General features: G+C 36.6%; 1 protein-coding gene across 1 annotated transcript; it reads right to left on the bottom strand.

Annotated features, from left to right (window-relative positions):
• Positions 1-888: 888 nt before the first annotated feature.
• Positions 889-1,608, bottom strand: LOC143611642 (uncharacterized). The gene has a single exon (XM_077085819.1). It carries the CDS (start codon positions 1,606-1,608, stop codon positions 889-891), a length of 720 nt encoding a protein of 239 aa, XP_076941934.1.
• Positions 1,609-18,241: the final 16,633 nt, after the last annotated feature.

Below are 18,241 nucleotides of genomic sequence, written 5' to 3'. Positions count from 1 at the left end.
GGAAATGGTAAACATTGTTGTCTAGCTTTAGGACATATGGAACAATGATCAAGAACATCCAAGTTTTTATTGGAAATTATCTAAAAGTTTCATCTTATAGGTTGGTAAATGACCAAGCCTATGATGCCAAGTTGTATTAGAAACAACAGAATTACATTCAGAAGTACTAAACAAAGAAACATTAGAACAATTGAATGAAGGAGTGTTTGTTTGCAAAATGTACAGCCCATCTAAGAGATCACCCAAGACCAGTGGACTCTTCATTGATGGGGCCTGCAACATACAAGATTTATTAGAGAAATAAACAATTCCATGATTATTATCACAAAGTTTAGAAATGGAGAGCAAATTATGTTTGAAATCAGGAACGAATAGAACATTGTAAAGAGTTAAATGTTTTTTAATAATAACTGTTCCAATCTTATGAACCGATATAACATGACCATTAGGAAGACCAATAAGAAAAGGTTTTGAAATTGAATGAAGGGAAGAAAAAATATTTGGATCATTGCACATGTGTCAATAATCCATTTAGAATGAAAAGTAGAATTACGGCCATAATACTTGCAAGATTGGCAAAGTGGATGGAAGAAGTAGGCTGTGAGGCTGCAGCTTTACCAAGATTGTGTTGCTGAAGAAGATGCATTAACTCATTGTATTGATTGACAGTAATTGAAGATGCAACATTATTTTCTTGTGGAGAGGCAGAAAATGACAAGTCTGACTCCATTTCAACATTATTAGCAGCCCCACGTTTTGGCTTGGTGAACTTGAAGTCTTTTGGAAATCCAATGATTCGATAACATTTGCTAACATAATGGCCTGAATTCTTGCAGTGAGAACATACTTGATTCTTCTTGTTATCATTATGATTAGCATAAGATACATTCATAGAGGCGATTCAATTTGAAACTGAGAAAGGGAATGAATTTCTCGCTGTTTCTCATCTTGAACAACAAAAGAATATGCTTGATTGATAGTAGGTAGGGGTTTCATCATGAGAATATTACCTCTTGTTGTATCATAGCAAGAGTTTAGGCCTATAAGGAACTGCATAAGCTTTTGATCCTCATCTCTTTTAGACATTAGAGGAGCAGTGCCACATGTACAAGTCGGAATTGTGTTCAAAGATGACAATTCATCCCATATTGTTTTGAGTTTGGTGAAATATGAAGCAACATCAGAATCACCTTGAACAAGATCTGATAAACTCTTCTGTAACTGATAGTATTTGGCACCATTATCTTGACCATACCTATCATTGAGTTCAAGCCATAGTTGACGAGCCGAAGTAACATAGAGAACACTAGCACTGATTTCTCGAGACAAAACATTCAAGATCCATGAAATTACCATATCATGACATCTATTCCACAAACTAATTTGAGAAGTATCAGTCGGAGAGACAAATTCACCATTAACAAACACCAATTTGTTCTTTGCTGATAAAGCGATGGTCATAGCACGTTTCGACACACCAAAACCTGAACCATCGAACGATTTGGAAACAAGAATCATCCCTGGACGATCAGACTGATGCAGAAACAACGGATTGGAAGAATCGATTGAAATTGAATTTGGAACATATGCAGATGAAGTTGCAGACATGATGAAAAACAGAACGAAAAGAACTAATCAAGAACTGAATTGAACGAAGATTGAATGCGGAAGCGAAACGAAAATCAGAATCGATTTGGATGATACCATGTAAATTTGCTCAGAAAGGATTGATTCTCATTAGTTGAAGAAGAGATACAAGCCCTAATATTTATACACATAGCTTAACTAAAAACTTAATTCTAACTAACTAACTGAATAATGATAGTTAAATACAAGGGTAAATAAAAAGATAAATCCAACAAACACAAGCCAAAGCGCAATTAACTGATCCTATTGCTAATGTGGTTAACATCATTGGAAATGTATCATGTTCTGTGAACTACAATGTTGTAGTTAATGGCACTGTCCCAATACCTCCCTTTCCAAGTAACATCACCACTCTAGTTTTATGTTTCATATTCTAGTCACATTCAGACTTACCCTTGTGGTATAGCGAACAGTCGTCCTTCTAATTTGTTTTTTTTAATAAAATACTATAATAATGTAAAAACCCGACCGACTCATGTAAGTATATAGTGATAATCAACTAAAAAAAGTTCTGACCCTATGAAAAATCATTCCAAAAGCTACTTAATCTATTTTTACTTTTATTGAATAAGAAATTAGTTGATTAACAGTTCAAATATAGAACTTAAAGTGAATGCATATGATTTCTATATTTTCTTGTTCACATATGCTCGTCCAACTATCATGTAACGGGACTGTGAGAGGCGCTGGCATAACAAATAGTAACGGAACATTTAGCATCACTGTGAGTCCGATTATTCTTACCAATAATATCACCTCGATCCATTTTAAGAGATTGTAAGGCAGTTGTTTCTACACCACTTTCTCCTTGTAACGCAACCCTCCCATTAACCGGAACTCTAGAAGCATTGTTGCAATCCGTGGGGAACACCACCGTTGGGGGTTTGAACCTAATAACTTTAGTCGCACAGACATTCCTACAATTTGTGTGAATTTGATGATGCTAGTTTGTTGTTATAAAATGTATGAATAAAGGAAGATATTGATTTCTGTGATACTGGCCACCATTTCGAACGCTTGTAACAATGAGTTTGGTGATGTAATATACCTCTATATAATGTGACGTAAAAGCATACATAATGCATGAATAAAGGTCTATATAATTATAACTAGGTTAAATACCCGTGTATACACGGGTTAGGTAAACTATATTAACAAAAGAACAAAACAATTTGAAATAACTATACTAAGATGAATGAATATAAATATGTATTACAAAGTTGAATAAAATAAACTATTTTGTAAAATATTTTGTAAAATAAAAAAGAAACAAAAATAGATGGTAAATTTTCATTAATCTCAAAAATTTCTTCATAAAAAATATTTGTAGTTACTCTCTTCATTTAATATTAGAAGATTGACCCCATCTCTAGTTCAAATCTCGAAAGTGCGACATAAATCTTTAAAACTTACCGTGTATATAATGTTTAAAATTTATTTAAGAACCTTTTTTAACAAATAACATATGATTGTTACTAATAAATCATTTAAAAATAATATTAATTTGATATAAGGATTTATATTTTAAAAATAATAGTGTTTAAAAAAATTAATACAACTCATACAAATACTTAATGAAATAAACAATACATGAAGGTTAAATAAATATATTATATTATAAAGTAATATAAATTAATATTTGTGTTTAACATTCAAAAATATACATATATACAGATAACCAAAACACCGGGTACTAAAATTTTTAAAACATGTTAATCCACAAAAATTGAAAAAGGACTTTAAAACATAAAAAAAACATTATCTTAAATATAAAAAGCATCTTCACTATTTCAAAGCAACGAAATATCTCAAACAACATGAAACCATTATAAATTTTGGATAGCATCGATCGTCGGATATTTTGGTCATATTCACATGTATTTTTCCTTAAATATATTTATCTAGATTTGATGCACATGACCACGTAGCACCGCATGACCGACATTGAAAATTGTCGGTGTTGGGTGGTTGTCCAAAACTTTTGACATTTAAACATTTGTTTTTTTATGTGAAACCAATTTTAATAAAAAAAAACATAGATAGTAAAGTTATATAAAAAGTAGTTTCTTAGCTTTTGAATATGTTATTGTTATAATTTTTTTTGGAATATAAATAATTGGAAAGTGAAAGATTTTAAAAATCATGAAAGGTTTTCAAGAAGTAAAGTGTTAAATGTAATTTATAGTTTAAATTAAAAATAAGATTAAATATAAAATTTAAGGCATTCACTTTTTTAAATGAAATTATTAAGACTAATATTTTGTATAAGTCATTTAATGGTAAAAAAACAATGGAATGTTATGTTACAATTTTAAAACAAATATTGTAGAATGTCGTCATTAAAATACATTTTTTTTTTGTTAAAAGTAAATATTATAGAAAAAACATATTAGAATTCTAGTGCTTTAGTGTGATACATGGATAAATTATGGAATGCTTTAAATGATTTCTTTTAATAAAATAATTAATAGTTAAAGATGAAAAGATATGGGTGACACTTGGCAAAATATTAGGTCAACTAAAATATATGTGGTTGAACCATTATTTTTATTTATTATAATAATAGATGTACGATAGTGCTAGTAGTATAAGGAATTAATGATACTAGTTTATTACGAAATACAAAGCATAATAGGTTTATTAGAAAGTAAAACAAGTACAAAATTCTATCTTGTATATTTTATTTTGTATCCAACTTATAAAATAAAACTGTAAATATCTACACCTAATATAAAACTGTGTCAAGTAAGATAAGCAATTTAACCGTATAAGCAACTAAACAAGTTGTCGATAAGCACGATGCCAGATACACTGAACGATAGCTAGATAAGTTGTCGGTGAGCACGATGCCAGATGAACTGGACGATGGCTACTACGACGATACAACCAAATAAGCAAGTAAATAAGTTGTCATTAAGCTCGACGCCCGATGAACTGGACGATGGCTACTACGATGGTACAACCAAATAAGCAAGTAAGCATATAACACGTTAGACATAAATTGGTATACACACATGACTAACAGCTGCAAGTTGAGTATTAAATACTACTAAAATTAGTATAACGTATATGTCCCCAAAACAATAAAAATGAGTAAAAAGAGAGGAGTGAGATACCCGTCTGATTAGATGAGCGAAATACAAACGAGGATGATGTGAGAAAGATAATCCCTTCAGGATATACCGTCAAGGAATCGTAGTTAAATAATAATAATAATATGACTTAATTGTAAATTACATAACATGTATAATAAATTCGGGTTTCGACGTTGTAACACCCCAAAAATATTAAAATGTAATATTTCGGTTTTGGGATATTAAAACTGAAATAAGTATCTAGGCTAAGGTTTAACCTGGTTAGTTAACCATTATTATCTACAAACACATACTTGTGTATAGAAGTTTGGAGCCAAGTGTCAAGTAACGAAACAATAGGGGCTAAACCCGGGCAAACCCAAAGTTAAAATAATAAAAAGAAAATAAATAAAACACACACAAAAGGGAAAGGGGAAACCCTCCCCAAACCCTAAATCCTTCAAATTGGGCGAATCCAGAAGAATCAAGGTGTCTCGGCTACGGGATTGACAATCCCTAGCTCCTAACACCATCTAAACACAAGGTTAGTGTCAAATCCTAATGTTTAAAGTTAGGGTTAGATGATTGGTGATGGGTTAAGAATGTAACATGAAATTGAACATGGTTATGTGTTATAATCACTATATAGAACATGAGTAGTGAACAAATTAAAGTGAAATTGAAGTTTAAAGATAAAACCCATATGAAGGGTGTGGGTGGAGACATGAGTGAAGAACTCATGTCCAATCCTCATATGAATCGTGGTTAGTTTAGCTTTAAATGTTAAGATTATTGCCAGACTAATTAAATGGTTTGTTACGAAACTCGATTGAACCAAAACGGTTGGTAACGACGAGTTCAACAAGTAACGATAAGATATGCAAGAAATGGCCACTGATAACTAAAAGGATTGTTTAGGCGAACACGGGTTCGTTAAACATCGAAATCCTACTAAAAGGGATATACTAATGGTTGATAGATTAGTATGAAAAATGGGCCTTGAATGCTTGCATATGCTAATAATCATGTGAATTGTGTTTAGATAGATCACATGAATCGTCGGGAAGCAGAACTGGTAAGGAGTCACGCAAAGGTCGGCGATTAAGGTACGTAACTATATAGTTACAAAGTTAATATTTTATGATATGTTGAACTAAGTCATATCTCTTAAGAAATGATAAAAGGACCAAGCGGGTCAAAGCAAATGAATAAACGTGCACACAATGAAAGGTTTGACCATTGAAGGTCAAACCGACTTAAAGCTAGTATTAAATGATTTGGTATAAACAGTTTGACTTAGAAAGTCAAACTGACCCTAAACTAATATTGTGGTGAATTGGTGTAATTGGTTTGACTTGGAAGGTCAAACTGACCAAGAATTGGTGATTCGATATGTTCGAGCACCCAAGTTGTTGTAGTAAACTATAGAATTGCTTAGTTGGCTAATAAAATGAACGAAAGGTTAAGATAATATCAAGAAGGGCAGTTTGGGTATTTATGTGCAATTGAGATGGGTTATAACCCTTAATAATAGTTGACAGTTTTAAATAGTTAATTTGCTGGGCGCGTATCTCACTCGTCGTTAAGAGTTAGAAGACGGGCCTTATATCGTTGGAAAGGTCTATGCGTCTATTTCAATTCATATTTGATCATAAAAGTCTAAATAGGATCATAAGTTGTCCAAAACAGTGGACCAAAGTGATTAGTCGGGATATAAAACATGCTGACTGGGAATATATATGCTTATGTCCTGATTTTGTAAAAATCATATAAAATCATAGAAAAATAGTTAGAGGGTGTGCTTTATATGCTTAAAAAGGTATTTGAGTCCCCTACGATCCATCTTTGAAAATGTTGAACCAGTTCGGATGTTAAATCGGCCAAAATGGCTTATTACAGCAGCGATATAGGAAATCGCTGCACATTAATAAAGATTTTAGTAATCGAGAAAACACATAAGCTTATTGCATATACTTGCATTAGGCATGATGCATTGATTGTTGTGACTAAATGTTATGGTTTTTCCCATGACAAGTTTTTAATTAATTAAGGGTCGCGGATTGAAGATCAAGCTGCCGAAGAGCCTAACACAACCGAACCAAGCAAGCTTCCGCAAAACAAATTGATAACTGAATTTAGTATTAGTGTGTAATGTTTGTTAATTGAAAAGTTTTAATTACCTATGGTTTTTGGGTCCTATTAAGTGTATGTTTATGCTTAAATACCTTGTTTAACGAGTTAGGGTCTTACAAGTGGTAATCAGAGCTAAAGGTTAACGGTTGGATGTTCGGTTCGAGGCTTGAGCATGGAATCCGGTAAGTAGTATTTGTATTGAACAATTTAAATAGAGGCATGATTGTTCTAAAGGATAATTGGGGCTATTGTGGAAAACACATTGCCCTAAACTATTTGGTAAAAGATGGTTATGGTAGCCTAAAGGCTTAACCATAGATATGTTTAGAAAAAAAAAGAAGTAACTTGTGTTAACTAGTGTTATAGAAAGGCTTGTTTTATAAGACAAGCTAGCATTATATTGAAATGCTACTAATTACATGAGATATGTTTCAGTAATATTATTACCATTAAGATGAAGGGGAATAGATGACCAACCTAATGAGATGGTGGACGATTCAGGCGCATGACAAAGAGCATGCTCACGAAAATCTAAACCAAGTTAAGGTCTTACAGACGTGATTTGAGATATGATTGGATTATAACATTATTGATAGAGACGGTTTTCTATTGTTATTATTAGGAAAATTGGTTTTAAATAATCCAAACTATGCCCTATTGGTAAATATCAGTCTCAACTTTACATTTGTCTGGTGGCAGTACCAACTATTTGTGTAGTTGTTTTTAACGGGCCGCGACTAACGGATGTTAACTCCATTAGTCTTTGTCTGACGTGGCCATCCCAGTTGGCAAAAACTTAATTACGTGGAACGTTACGTGGCGGTTGACTGTGTCCATCCCACCACTAAACCCATCATCTTCAATCTAATACTCTTTACAACCCCAGCCACCACAACACCATCAGTCCACCACCCCTGCAACCATCGTCGGAACCCCGAACACCACCATGCCCATCCACAGCAGCCACCACTGGAACCCACCACCAGCAACTGGCCATCTTCCAGCCATCTTGTCGGACCCCCAACTAGCCGGATTTCTGCCCTAATCTTGCCGGAGTTCACAAACCCAGATCCACCACTGGAACCCACCACCTGCAACTAGCCATCTCAATTCACCACCACTAATTCTAACAACGCCACCGCCGGAGACGACATTTCTCCAGCGATTGCGAACAAGATCTCGTCTTCTCATCCTTCACTGCCTCCACACACAGTCCACATATCCACATGTCATGGATATTTCCCCTCACCGTCGTGATGTACGCCACCGTACACTCTTCCGTCACCATTATCTCCGCCGCAAAATAATCAAGCCGGATCCCCAATTCTCGAGCCATATAAACCCTAACCCTAGAAAAGAAGATGATGATGAAGATTAATAGGATTAGGGTTTGATGGTAGGTGCAGTAGGTAGTGGTGCTGGTGGCGGCAGGTGATAAGTGGTGTTGGAGGGCCGGTGGTGGTGGAGTTATCGGAGTAGAGAGGGCGAAGAGAGAGAGAGAGAGAGAGAGAGAGAGAGAGAGAGAGAGAGAGAGAGAGAGTGGTGGTGGTGGTGGTAATGGGGATTGTGTAATCTGCCACGTAAGCTCGATCTTGCCACGTATTTGCCATATAAGCACGTTTTTGACACGTATGCATGCCACATCATCATCAGACTAACGGGGTTAGTCCTCCTTTAGTCGCGGCCCGTTAATAACAAACACATAAATAGTTGGTACTACCAGCAGACAAGTGTAAAGTTGGGACTGATATTTACCAATTGGGTATAGTTTGGATTATTTAAAACCAATTTTCCTTATTATTTTTACAAAGATTAGTATTATTGTTTGTCATATAATTATAAAATGATTAATTATTATTATTATATATAAAATACCATTGATTATTCTTAATAAATATAAAATTCATTTACTTAAATAATTATAATATGTGAGCTCCCTTCTAATAGGCCCATGCCTCTACCAAATAGGTTAGCCCCAAATTGACAATACATTTTATTTTTGATTTACAAGTTATAAAATAAAATTAAAAATATCTATCCCTGATTAATAAGGAACTAATTGTATCATATGTCATAATTTCATACATTTTATATTGAAGATTTAATTGGTATATACAAGGGACCGAGGTTAATTTTTAATAGAATTTTTTTATTGTTGTGTAAATTTGATTATGAATGGATTTTTTTTATTGTTGCGTAATGTACCCTTTTTTTTGTATGGATTTTCAATTATTGTTTGCTTTACTATTTACTTTGATGATGAAATTGTGTCTTGATGATGATTTTGTTAATAATGTAAAGCTCTAAATCCTCTGCAACTTTTAGAGATGGAGAACACTCAAGGACAGTTAAAACTACTCAAAAACCCTTTAATCTCAAAACTAAGGTTAGTTTTTTATTACTTTTTTTGTTTTCCTATTAGCTTAGAATAAAGAGATTTAGAATGCTATGAGAAATTTAAGTTAATTAACCCAGAATGTTGAATCAGAAATATGTATATGTTGTCATTTGTAATTTTTTTCACACAGCAAAGAGGAAGATCAAAGCAAGAACAAACCATAAAGAACATACATAGATGATGGTCAAGCAGGAGAGGCAGAGGAAGAGGCAGAGAATCCATGTTACATAAGGTCTCCCATGGAACAGATGAAGCAAATGTAATGCCATTTTCTTTAACTAATAGTTTTGAGTCATTTAAGAGCTTGACAACACCTCCGGTTAAAGAAAGTACTAGACCTGCAATTTGTTTATTTGTTATTTAGAATTGTTTTAAGTGCTTGCTGGTAAGATCATGCGGAATGAAAGGTTTAACACTTTTGGTTGTATTCATGTAAATTAATTTGTTACTCAATTAGTTTAGTAGTTTTAGCAAATCTTCACTGACATGATGCCCGCTGCGAAGCGCGGGGGTCTTTTCCTAGTTAATACTAAAACTAAAATGAAACAAATCAACCGTAATATAAAATCCATTCATAATCAAGTAATGAATTTAAAACATACAAATTAAGTTTCCCAATTTTTTTTATCAATTTGTTTAAAACATAATTAACTTTTGCAAATAAAGTTATCATTCGTTTAATCTTCGCTAGTCATGTTTCGATTTCCTTTTATTTGTTTATTGCTTCCTCAATTTCAATAGAAGAACATGATAGAAAGTTAACACGTGTTATTTAATGATATACACAATTACACATACATAAAATAAAAATATATGAATATACAATATATCTATGAACTGATTCAGCTGAAAAAATATACTGTATTAGGTTTTGAAAATCCCGCTTGAAAGTTAAAGTCATGAGTGTTGCATGTTGGGTTCCAGCGGTGATCAATCAACGGTTTAACAATTAAACCCGGCTTAATTAAATTAGTATTATAATTATTAATCACATTAATATATGAATACGCAGCGGAATATAAAAAACGAGTAATCACCATTTAACGGAATCGTACAGGATCTGGTTACATACGATACGGGTACGAGTAAAACAACCAAAGAAACATAAATATTTAAACGACAATATTTAAGTTTTACCTCGGTTAATGAGTTGAGACACCGAGGTTCAACGAACAACGCTTGGTGACGAACTGAACAAACGAACAACGGCGGTGCATGATGGTCGATTAATTTGTATATGTTTTAGTTTGTTTATTATTTAGTTTTAACTGTTTATTCTAGAACTATTGATATTTCATACGTGTATTATTGGATTTCAGGTCACAGGCGTTAAAGTACTCATTATGGACCTGTTATGACAAGGAATGAAGACCGGGGATGTCCAGCACGCGAAACGATAACATTCGTTGAAGATTGGCTGTAGCAGAACCCATCGCGGTACGCGATGGGTGTGTTGAGGGTCCCATCGCGTACCGCGATGGGACTTAAATGAAGATGTTGACTTGTGGTCAATCGCGGTACGCGATGGGCCATAGAAAACCCCGCCGCGTACCGCGACGGTTGTGCAGACGGGAAAATTTGGTTAATATCATATCTGTGACACTCGTCAATTTCAGGTTAACTCCGTTAATCCAAACTCCGTCAAATTCAAACTTAAGATCACTAGAACTATAACGCACATCTCATTACATTTAAAACTAGGGTTTTAAATGACGCTTGACAATTACTACACATATAGTCTTTCGGGATTGCACCGAAACGCAAACGAGTTGACGCAAACCATTGGTGAATAAACGACAAACATCAAAACAGTAATTATTTGATAATTATGTGTTAGGCTTATGTGTTATTTGATAATATTGTGTAGAACATTAACTCAAGATGCAAAAAGTTATTTTATGCTAGAAAAGTAATAACTAAAAGTAGAGGGGCCTTTGTGTAATATCATTAATAATATTAACAAAACCCTAACCCCCCTCCCTCTCCCCTCATACGATCGGCCCCCCTCCCTCACACCTCTCTTGCGACGGCAGCCACCACCACCACCATATCACTTCCGTTTTGGCCTTGTTTTTCATAATCGGAGCATCCCGCACTTGTTTCTAGTCATCCCTCACCTTCCTCTTGCTCGTTTCTGCGTTTTTAAGGTATAAACATAAAACCTAATTTTGTAAATCATGTGTTAAGTGTTCTTATGCTTTGTATGGATTAGATGATGCTTGATTATGCTTCGGTTATTGATTTAAATGATCATGTGTGATGTTGAACGGAGAAAGATTGTTAGAGCATTGATTGTCCGTAAACCCTAGAGGGTTTACTACTGATTTTTATGGATAATTATGTTTATTGCATGATTGGGGATATGTCGTATGCTTAGGATGCATGCTAGATGTTTGTGTGTGCTTGCTGATTTTTGACAGCAGAGATAGTAAAACTTGAACGAGGTGTAACTTGTTAAATATAAAACCAAACTGGACTATTTATGAGTCTAAAATGTAGTACTCTGAGTCTAGTTTTCATAAAACCCAACCACGCCTGATTTGGAGGTGTTTTGGTTGCTCAAACGATTTAAATGTGATCAAAGGTCAAAACTGGTACTGGACAGATAGTAAGTTAAGTTTAGAAGACTGTAACTGAATGTTAATTTGGTAATTGGTCGAAATTATTAACACTACGGTGTACTAGGTTGAATCTAGTTTCTAAAAAGTCCAAGTTTGTAATTTTTGGACGTGTAAAAGTTAACTTTTATTATTTTACAAAACTGAAGTGCAAGTCTGAATTGTGAGGTCTGCTGTTAGGCTGTTTTGTAATTATCATATCTCATGAACTACAAGACCAAATGGGTTGGTTTCACTTCTGGAAGTTAACATGTTGAGTTAAGAACCTAACCCAATTGGTCTTGCATTAATTTGAATTACCATTTAACGGGAATAACAAATATCATTCTGTTGCGCATGATTTTGACTGCTGTGAGTTTACTGTAATGTTTTGGTCTTTGTGAGTAAACTATGTGGAATAAAAATACAATAAAAATAGTTATGGAAACCTAACTCATGTATGCTTTTGTGACGATTTTTGGTGAATTAATTGATATGTTGTGATCTATTGAATAGAGTAATCTTTCAAGTAGAAATCTGTCTTGATAAAACTAGCTGCTGAACTATGTGAAAATACATGAAACGTACTTGTTGTTAGATAATTGCCATGTTTTTGACTAAATTGCCCTTGTGGGGAATAATTGCTAGTAATGTACAATATTAATACTTGACACGTAAGTAGTTGTTCACACATGTAACGTATCACCAATGTGTTTGTTGAGTCACACACAATTCACAAACGAAACACGAAACGTATCTCATGCATAGGTATTACGTGCCGAGTCTAGAGACTCAATAATAGTTCCAACACTTAGAAAATCTCATTATTGTTTTAGAACGCTAGTGAGGATTTTCGGTGACGCGCATCTCTTGGTTGACTTGTTTTTGAATTATTCGCAAACAGTGAGTTTCACGTTCCCCTTTTACTCTTTTAAACGCTTTTTACTTGGGGGAGATAACTTACTCCAAAACACTTTAGATTTTGTTATTAGTTATATATCACTTGTAAAGGCTAAGTGGCAAACGAACCAACTAAAGTCCTTCATAACATCGAACCGTTTAGTATTTGTATAATAGCGAGTCATTGTTGAGTAGTACTACTGGGTTTGACAAACCCCACCCAACTCTAAACTCGACTGGAGGTCGAGTGGGTGTAATCTTGGCTAACACATTCCCATGGTCGTGGTAGACATGGTGGCAAGGAAATTGATAAACAGTCAGCTTCGGTGTCGAACACTTAGTAATACTTGTTTTATAGGCTAGCTACCTCTGGATATATAATTGATTTAACATTATCTGGTAACGCAAACGCAAAACATAAACGCAAACGCAAACGCTTTATTTATATAAACTTGTGAACTCACCAACCCCGTGTTGACACTTTTAGTATGTTATTCTCAGGTAGCCGAGGCGGGCGGGCGGTATAGGAACATGCATTACATTGAACTCTATCGTTTTTGCAAACTTGTTTTTAAACTGTTATTAATTGGGTTTTAAGTCGTCCTGCGTGATGCAACACTTGGTTTATGATTTTACGCTTCCGCACTTATTTACACTTAAATGTTTCGTGGTTTGAAAACCTTACTTATGGTTTGATTATAACTAATGATTCCGATCCTGTTAGTTCACACCCTTTGACGGTAAAACTTCGTTAGTGGATTTTGTGGGTGTGACAATATCTTTCATCATAAGAAACCCAAACTTCGTTTTGACGAACCATAGGTGATTCCAGCAGCTCCAAGAGGCGATTTCCACTATCCTAGCTCGTGTCAAGACCATATATATGATCCATATTATCCGTATCGAAGATTTGATGATGTCTCGGCTCGGCTAATCTCCTAGAATCGCACCCGGGATGTATAGTTTGTTACCATTTACAGTTTTTCTCAAGTGATTAAGAATACTTATGTTTTGATTATTGAAGATTGATATAAGATTATTGATGTTTAGTATTTCTGTGTGTTCGGTCGGTTTAGGTTTACGTTGGTCTGAACGATCTGTTACCAGTTGCTAGATAATTAGTCATATAACTGTTTGGTTAGATTGAATATGATAAAACGTACAACTACCCTTAACTGAGTCACACTGGCAAGGACTGTTTGATAACTAGTGCCGTGTGTAAAGTAATTGTTGACGTCTAAGGTTTTGTCTGGTTGATCAGTTTTTAGTTAATCGTTAATAATAAATGTGTTAGGTTGCATGAGATACTGTTTGGTTGCTTACTTGAATTCCCGGGTGTGGTTTGCTTTGTTAACTGCTTATTACTCGTTTACTTGTTCGTTGCTTAGTTCTTTTAATTCAAACTATTGCTTGTGTGATCAGCACTAAAACTTGTTACTTCATAATATTAAATTTGTTACATGAATTGCATTGACCACATACTCCTTGTGATACGATACCCTACTTGCTCTAACTATTTAGAATAATTAGGTTTTTAATTAACTCAAACGACGGTCATCAAAATGGCGCCGTTGCCGGGGAGTTAGTGCGCTTAGTGTTTTCGTGTTATTTGATTTTTGTGTCTAATTTTAATTCTACTCTTAATTTTTGTTTTTATTTTTATTTTTATTTTTAATTTTATTTTTCTGTATTTTACGCGGGTTGTGTTAGTTGTGCAGATTACAGGTTTATGCGCACCCGCCATTCGGGCCGACAGTCTCCGTTAGTTTACGAGCCCGAAATCGAGAGAGTAGCTCGGCAGAACCGAGTACAAAAAAGAAACTCACAAATGGAATACCAGAACCAGAATCAAAACCAGAACCAGAATCAGAACCAGAACCAAAACCAGAACCAGAACAATAACCAAAACCAAGATCCACTTCCACAAACCAACATGTTTCACCCAGAAAACATACCCGATCCACCAAACTTCAATAACCAGAATAACCAAAACAACTCAACTCATGCTTCTAGAACCCGAAATCAAAACCGAAACCTAAACCTCAACTTTGACCAAGCCGGACCATCCGCTCCAAACAACAACTCAAACCGTCGAGTTCGGATAAATATTGATGATGTTCGATCGAGTGTTCCGACTGAAGATGAGGATGAGGGTGAAGATAATAATGAAAATGAAGGTTTTCGGGCAGCTGATGATGAGGTAGATCGGTGGGTTAGGAGGAATCGGGCGGTTGAGCCCGAGAATGAGGTTGATGAACCAGAGGCTGAGGGTGATAATCAGTATGAAGAAGAAGTGGAAGAGCCGGTAATTCGAAGCCGGGCCGAACCCGTTAACAGACACCGAAGGGATCGAGAAAGGGTAAATCGGGCGGAACGGCCCGAGAGAGTTTGTGGTATTCCGGTTAACCGGGGCGGTATGGGAAACCCCGGGGGGGCAAAGGAGAAATTACATAGCCCCGGCTCATTGTGTTAACAGTCGGTTCAGACCGGCTATCTCAGACGGAGCATCCCCGTTGGTCCCACAGGAACGAGTGCCGGGACAACAAACTTTCAAGTCCCGGCCATCTTACATGAACATCGTTCCTCACTTCAACGGGATGGCTTCGGAAGACCCGTATTCACACTTAGCTGATTTTTCGGCTATTTGCGGGTCTATTGGTGATGGTACATTCGATCAGGATGAAGTCCGGTTGAGGTTATTCCAGTTCTCGTTAAAAGACAAAGCGAAACTGTGGTTTTAACTCGTTACCAACACACAGTATCAGAAAATTGGGGCTGAGATGCAACAACTCTTCCTAAACGAGTTTTATTCACAATCGAAGACTACCGAGGCCCGTTCAGACATTCGTCACTTTTCACAGTTACCGGGTGAGTTATTCCATGAAGCTTTTACCAGGTATAAGGATATGATCAAAAAAATGCCCACATCACCAAATCGAACTGTGGGAACTGGTAAAGTGCTTTGTTGATGGTTTTGACATACGAGGGACCGAAAGCATCTTAAGGCCTCATGTAATAGTCAGTTGTTGAATCAGCCTGAGGAAGATGATTGGGAATATTTAGAGTTCATGTGTGAAGATTCCAAGGCAGAAGAAGCAGCAGCTGAAAGACGAAGACGGGGGTAATTCATCCATATCGGTTTAAGTCAGTCACGAGTGAGTCTGAAAGAATTGCTGAGTTAGAATGTGAACTGGCTGGGTACAGAAAGGGTAAGAAGAAAGAAGTCGGGAAAGTTGGAGTAAAATTCCCGGTTTGTGAAGATTGTGGTGAACTCGGGCACAAAGCAGAAAATTGCCCCGAGTTTTATGATGACGAGGAGGATGATACTGTGGAAGTCAGTTATGCTTACGGGGATTCCAAAGGCCAAGGGTTCAATTCGAACACATATCACCCGGGGCCTGAGGAACCACCAGAATTTTCGTTACGGGAACGTGTCTGCCTAGTTGAACCCGAACTTTCAGGGATCGAGTCAGAACATATCGCAGGGTAATTACCGCCAGAGCGGTTATCAGCAGGGCTCGGGTAATCAGAATCGGGGGGTATAACAGAGACGGTAACCGGGGGGGGAAAATACTTCGGGTAATCAGGATCAGCAGAAACGGTCCTCGGGGTAATTCGGACGAGTCAGTACACTCGAAGTTGGATGCGTTATTGAAAGCTATGACTGATCAAAAGGCTGAGACAAAGCAACAGTTCGAGTTACGGGATAAATCGCCAGAGGCAATGATGAAGCAAATTGGTCAGCTCACTTCAGACATGGCGAAATTACAAAAGAATGCGGGCCAACTTCCGAGCGACACAACATTCAACCCGAATCAGCACAGTTCTAGTTCGAAAAAGCACGTCAACTAGGTAAGTATTTTACGTAACGGTAAGAAATATGATAACAAGGTTGGGGGGCCACCACCTTTGGTTGATGGGGTGGTGGAAGAGATTGATGAAAATCTCGTCAGTGATGACGAGCCGGAACCGATTGAATTAAATAAACCTAACAAAAGTGAAACTAAAAATAATAAATCGGTTTCGAAGGATGACACCAACAATTCTAAGGATAAGGAAAAGGTGAAAACTGTTCCATATCCTGATGCTTTGTTGGCGCCATCAAAGGCGAAGATGGCATCAAAACGAGGTCCGTAACAAGAAGAAATATGGGAAACGTTTTAAACAAGTCAAAATTAACATTCCTCTTTTAGATGCCATAAAAAGAAATTCCCGCCTATGCTAAGTATTTAAAAGAATTGTGCACACAGAAAAGGAGTCATAAGATCCCTAAACAGATTGATTTTACCGACAATATGAGTGCAATTCTTTTGGGTGCTCTTCCGCCCAAGCTACAATATCCGGGAACGCCCATTATACCCATTCAAGTGGGGTTATTTTAAAATGACTCGGGGCGCTTCTAGATCTTGGAGCTTGCATCAGTATTCTCCCGGGCAGGTTTATACAACCAGTAAGATTTTGGCCCGCTTCGTGCGGCTTCCACCACGGTTGTCTTTGCTGACCAGACACCGAAACTGCCCCGAGGAATATTGACTGACGTGATCGTCAAGGTGGAAGACTTTTACTTTCCAGTTGACTTTTTAGTCCTCGATTATGTTTCGGGTGAGAGGACTAAACAGCCAACGGTTATCCTCGGTAGACCATTTTTGGCTACCGCAAAATGCCAACATTAATTGTAGAAATGGTACTGTTGACATAGCATTCGGTAACCGTAAGCTGAGAATTAATGTTTTCACACGTGGAGATAACTCTCCGGTCGATGAAGAGTGCTTTATGGCCGATGTCATTGACAAGTGCATTCCGCTATACGACTCTGTCGTCAGTTCGGATGGCACATCGGAGACGTGTTTTTTGTTTGACAGGTTACAGGTGGATACAGACAAGTTGCTGGAAGATGAGGAAAGAAAGATGGAGATCGCAGCTGTGCGAGGAGACCGTCCACCATGGTCAGTTTAGGTGGAACCGCTTCCCGAGAAGATTGATACCGAGTTGAAGCCGTCAATGCTGGAAACACCAAAAGTCGAGCTGAAAGAGCTCCCAAAGCATTTAAAATATGCTTTTCTTGGTAAGAATAATACATTGCCTGTTATTATAGCTTCTAACTTATCTGTTGAACAAGAAAATGCTTTGATGGAGGTGCAGGTTGCGAATAAAGAAGCAATCGGGTGGACGATAGCGTATTTGAAGGGAATCAGTCCCTCAATGTGATGCACAAAATTTTAACAGATCCGGCTGTCAAACCCGAGCATGATGCTCAGCGGAGGTTGAACCCGAACATGAGGGAAGTGGTGAAGAAGGAAGTGCTGAAGTGGTTAGATGCTGGCATTATCTTTGCCATATCAGACAGCACGTGGGTGAGCCCGACACAGACAGTACCGAAAAAAAGCGGGCATCCAAGTCGTCAAGGACGACTCAGGTAACGAGGTCGCCACCCGGTCGGTAACCGGGTGGCGCATTTGTATTGATTATCATAAACTGAACGCGGCAACATC

Source organism: Bidens hawaiensis, unplaced genomic scaffold (assembly GCF_021521415.1).
Source record: "Bidens hawaiensis isolate Kalapana, Puna unplaced genomic scaffold, B.hawaiensis_p1.1 tig00031815_1, whole genome shotgun sequence".
Taxonomy (NCBI): Eukaryota; Viridiplantae; Streptophyta; class Magnoliopsida; order Asterales; family Asteraceae; genus Bidens; species Bidens hawaiensis.
The sequence above is the reverse complement of the archived record's forward strand: the minus strand, read 5'-3'. Positions and strand labels throughout refer to the sequence as shown.

Bases quoted from the DNA above. Each gene is read 5' to 3' on its own strand.
- LOC143611642 (XM_077085819.1), bottom strand. From the start codon at position 1,608: ATGTCTGCAACTTCATCTGCATATGTTCCAAATTCAATTTCAATCGAT.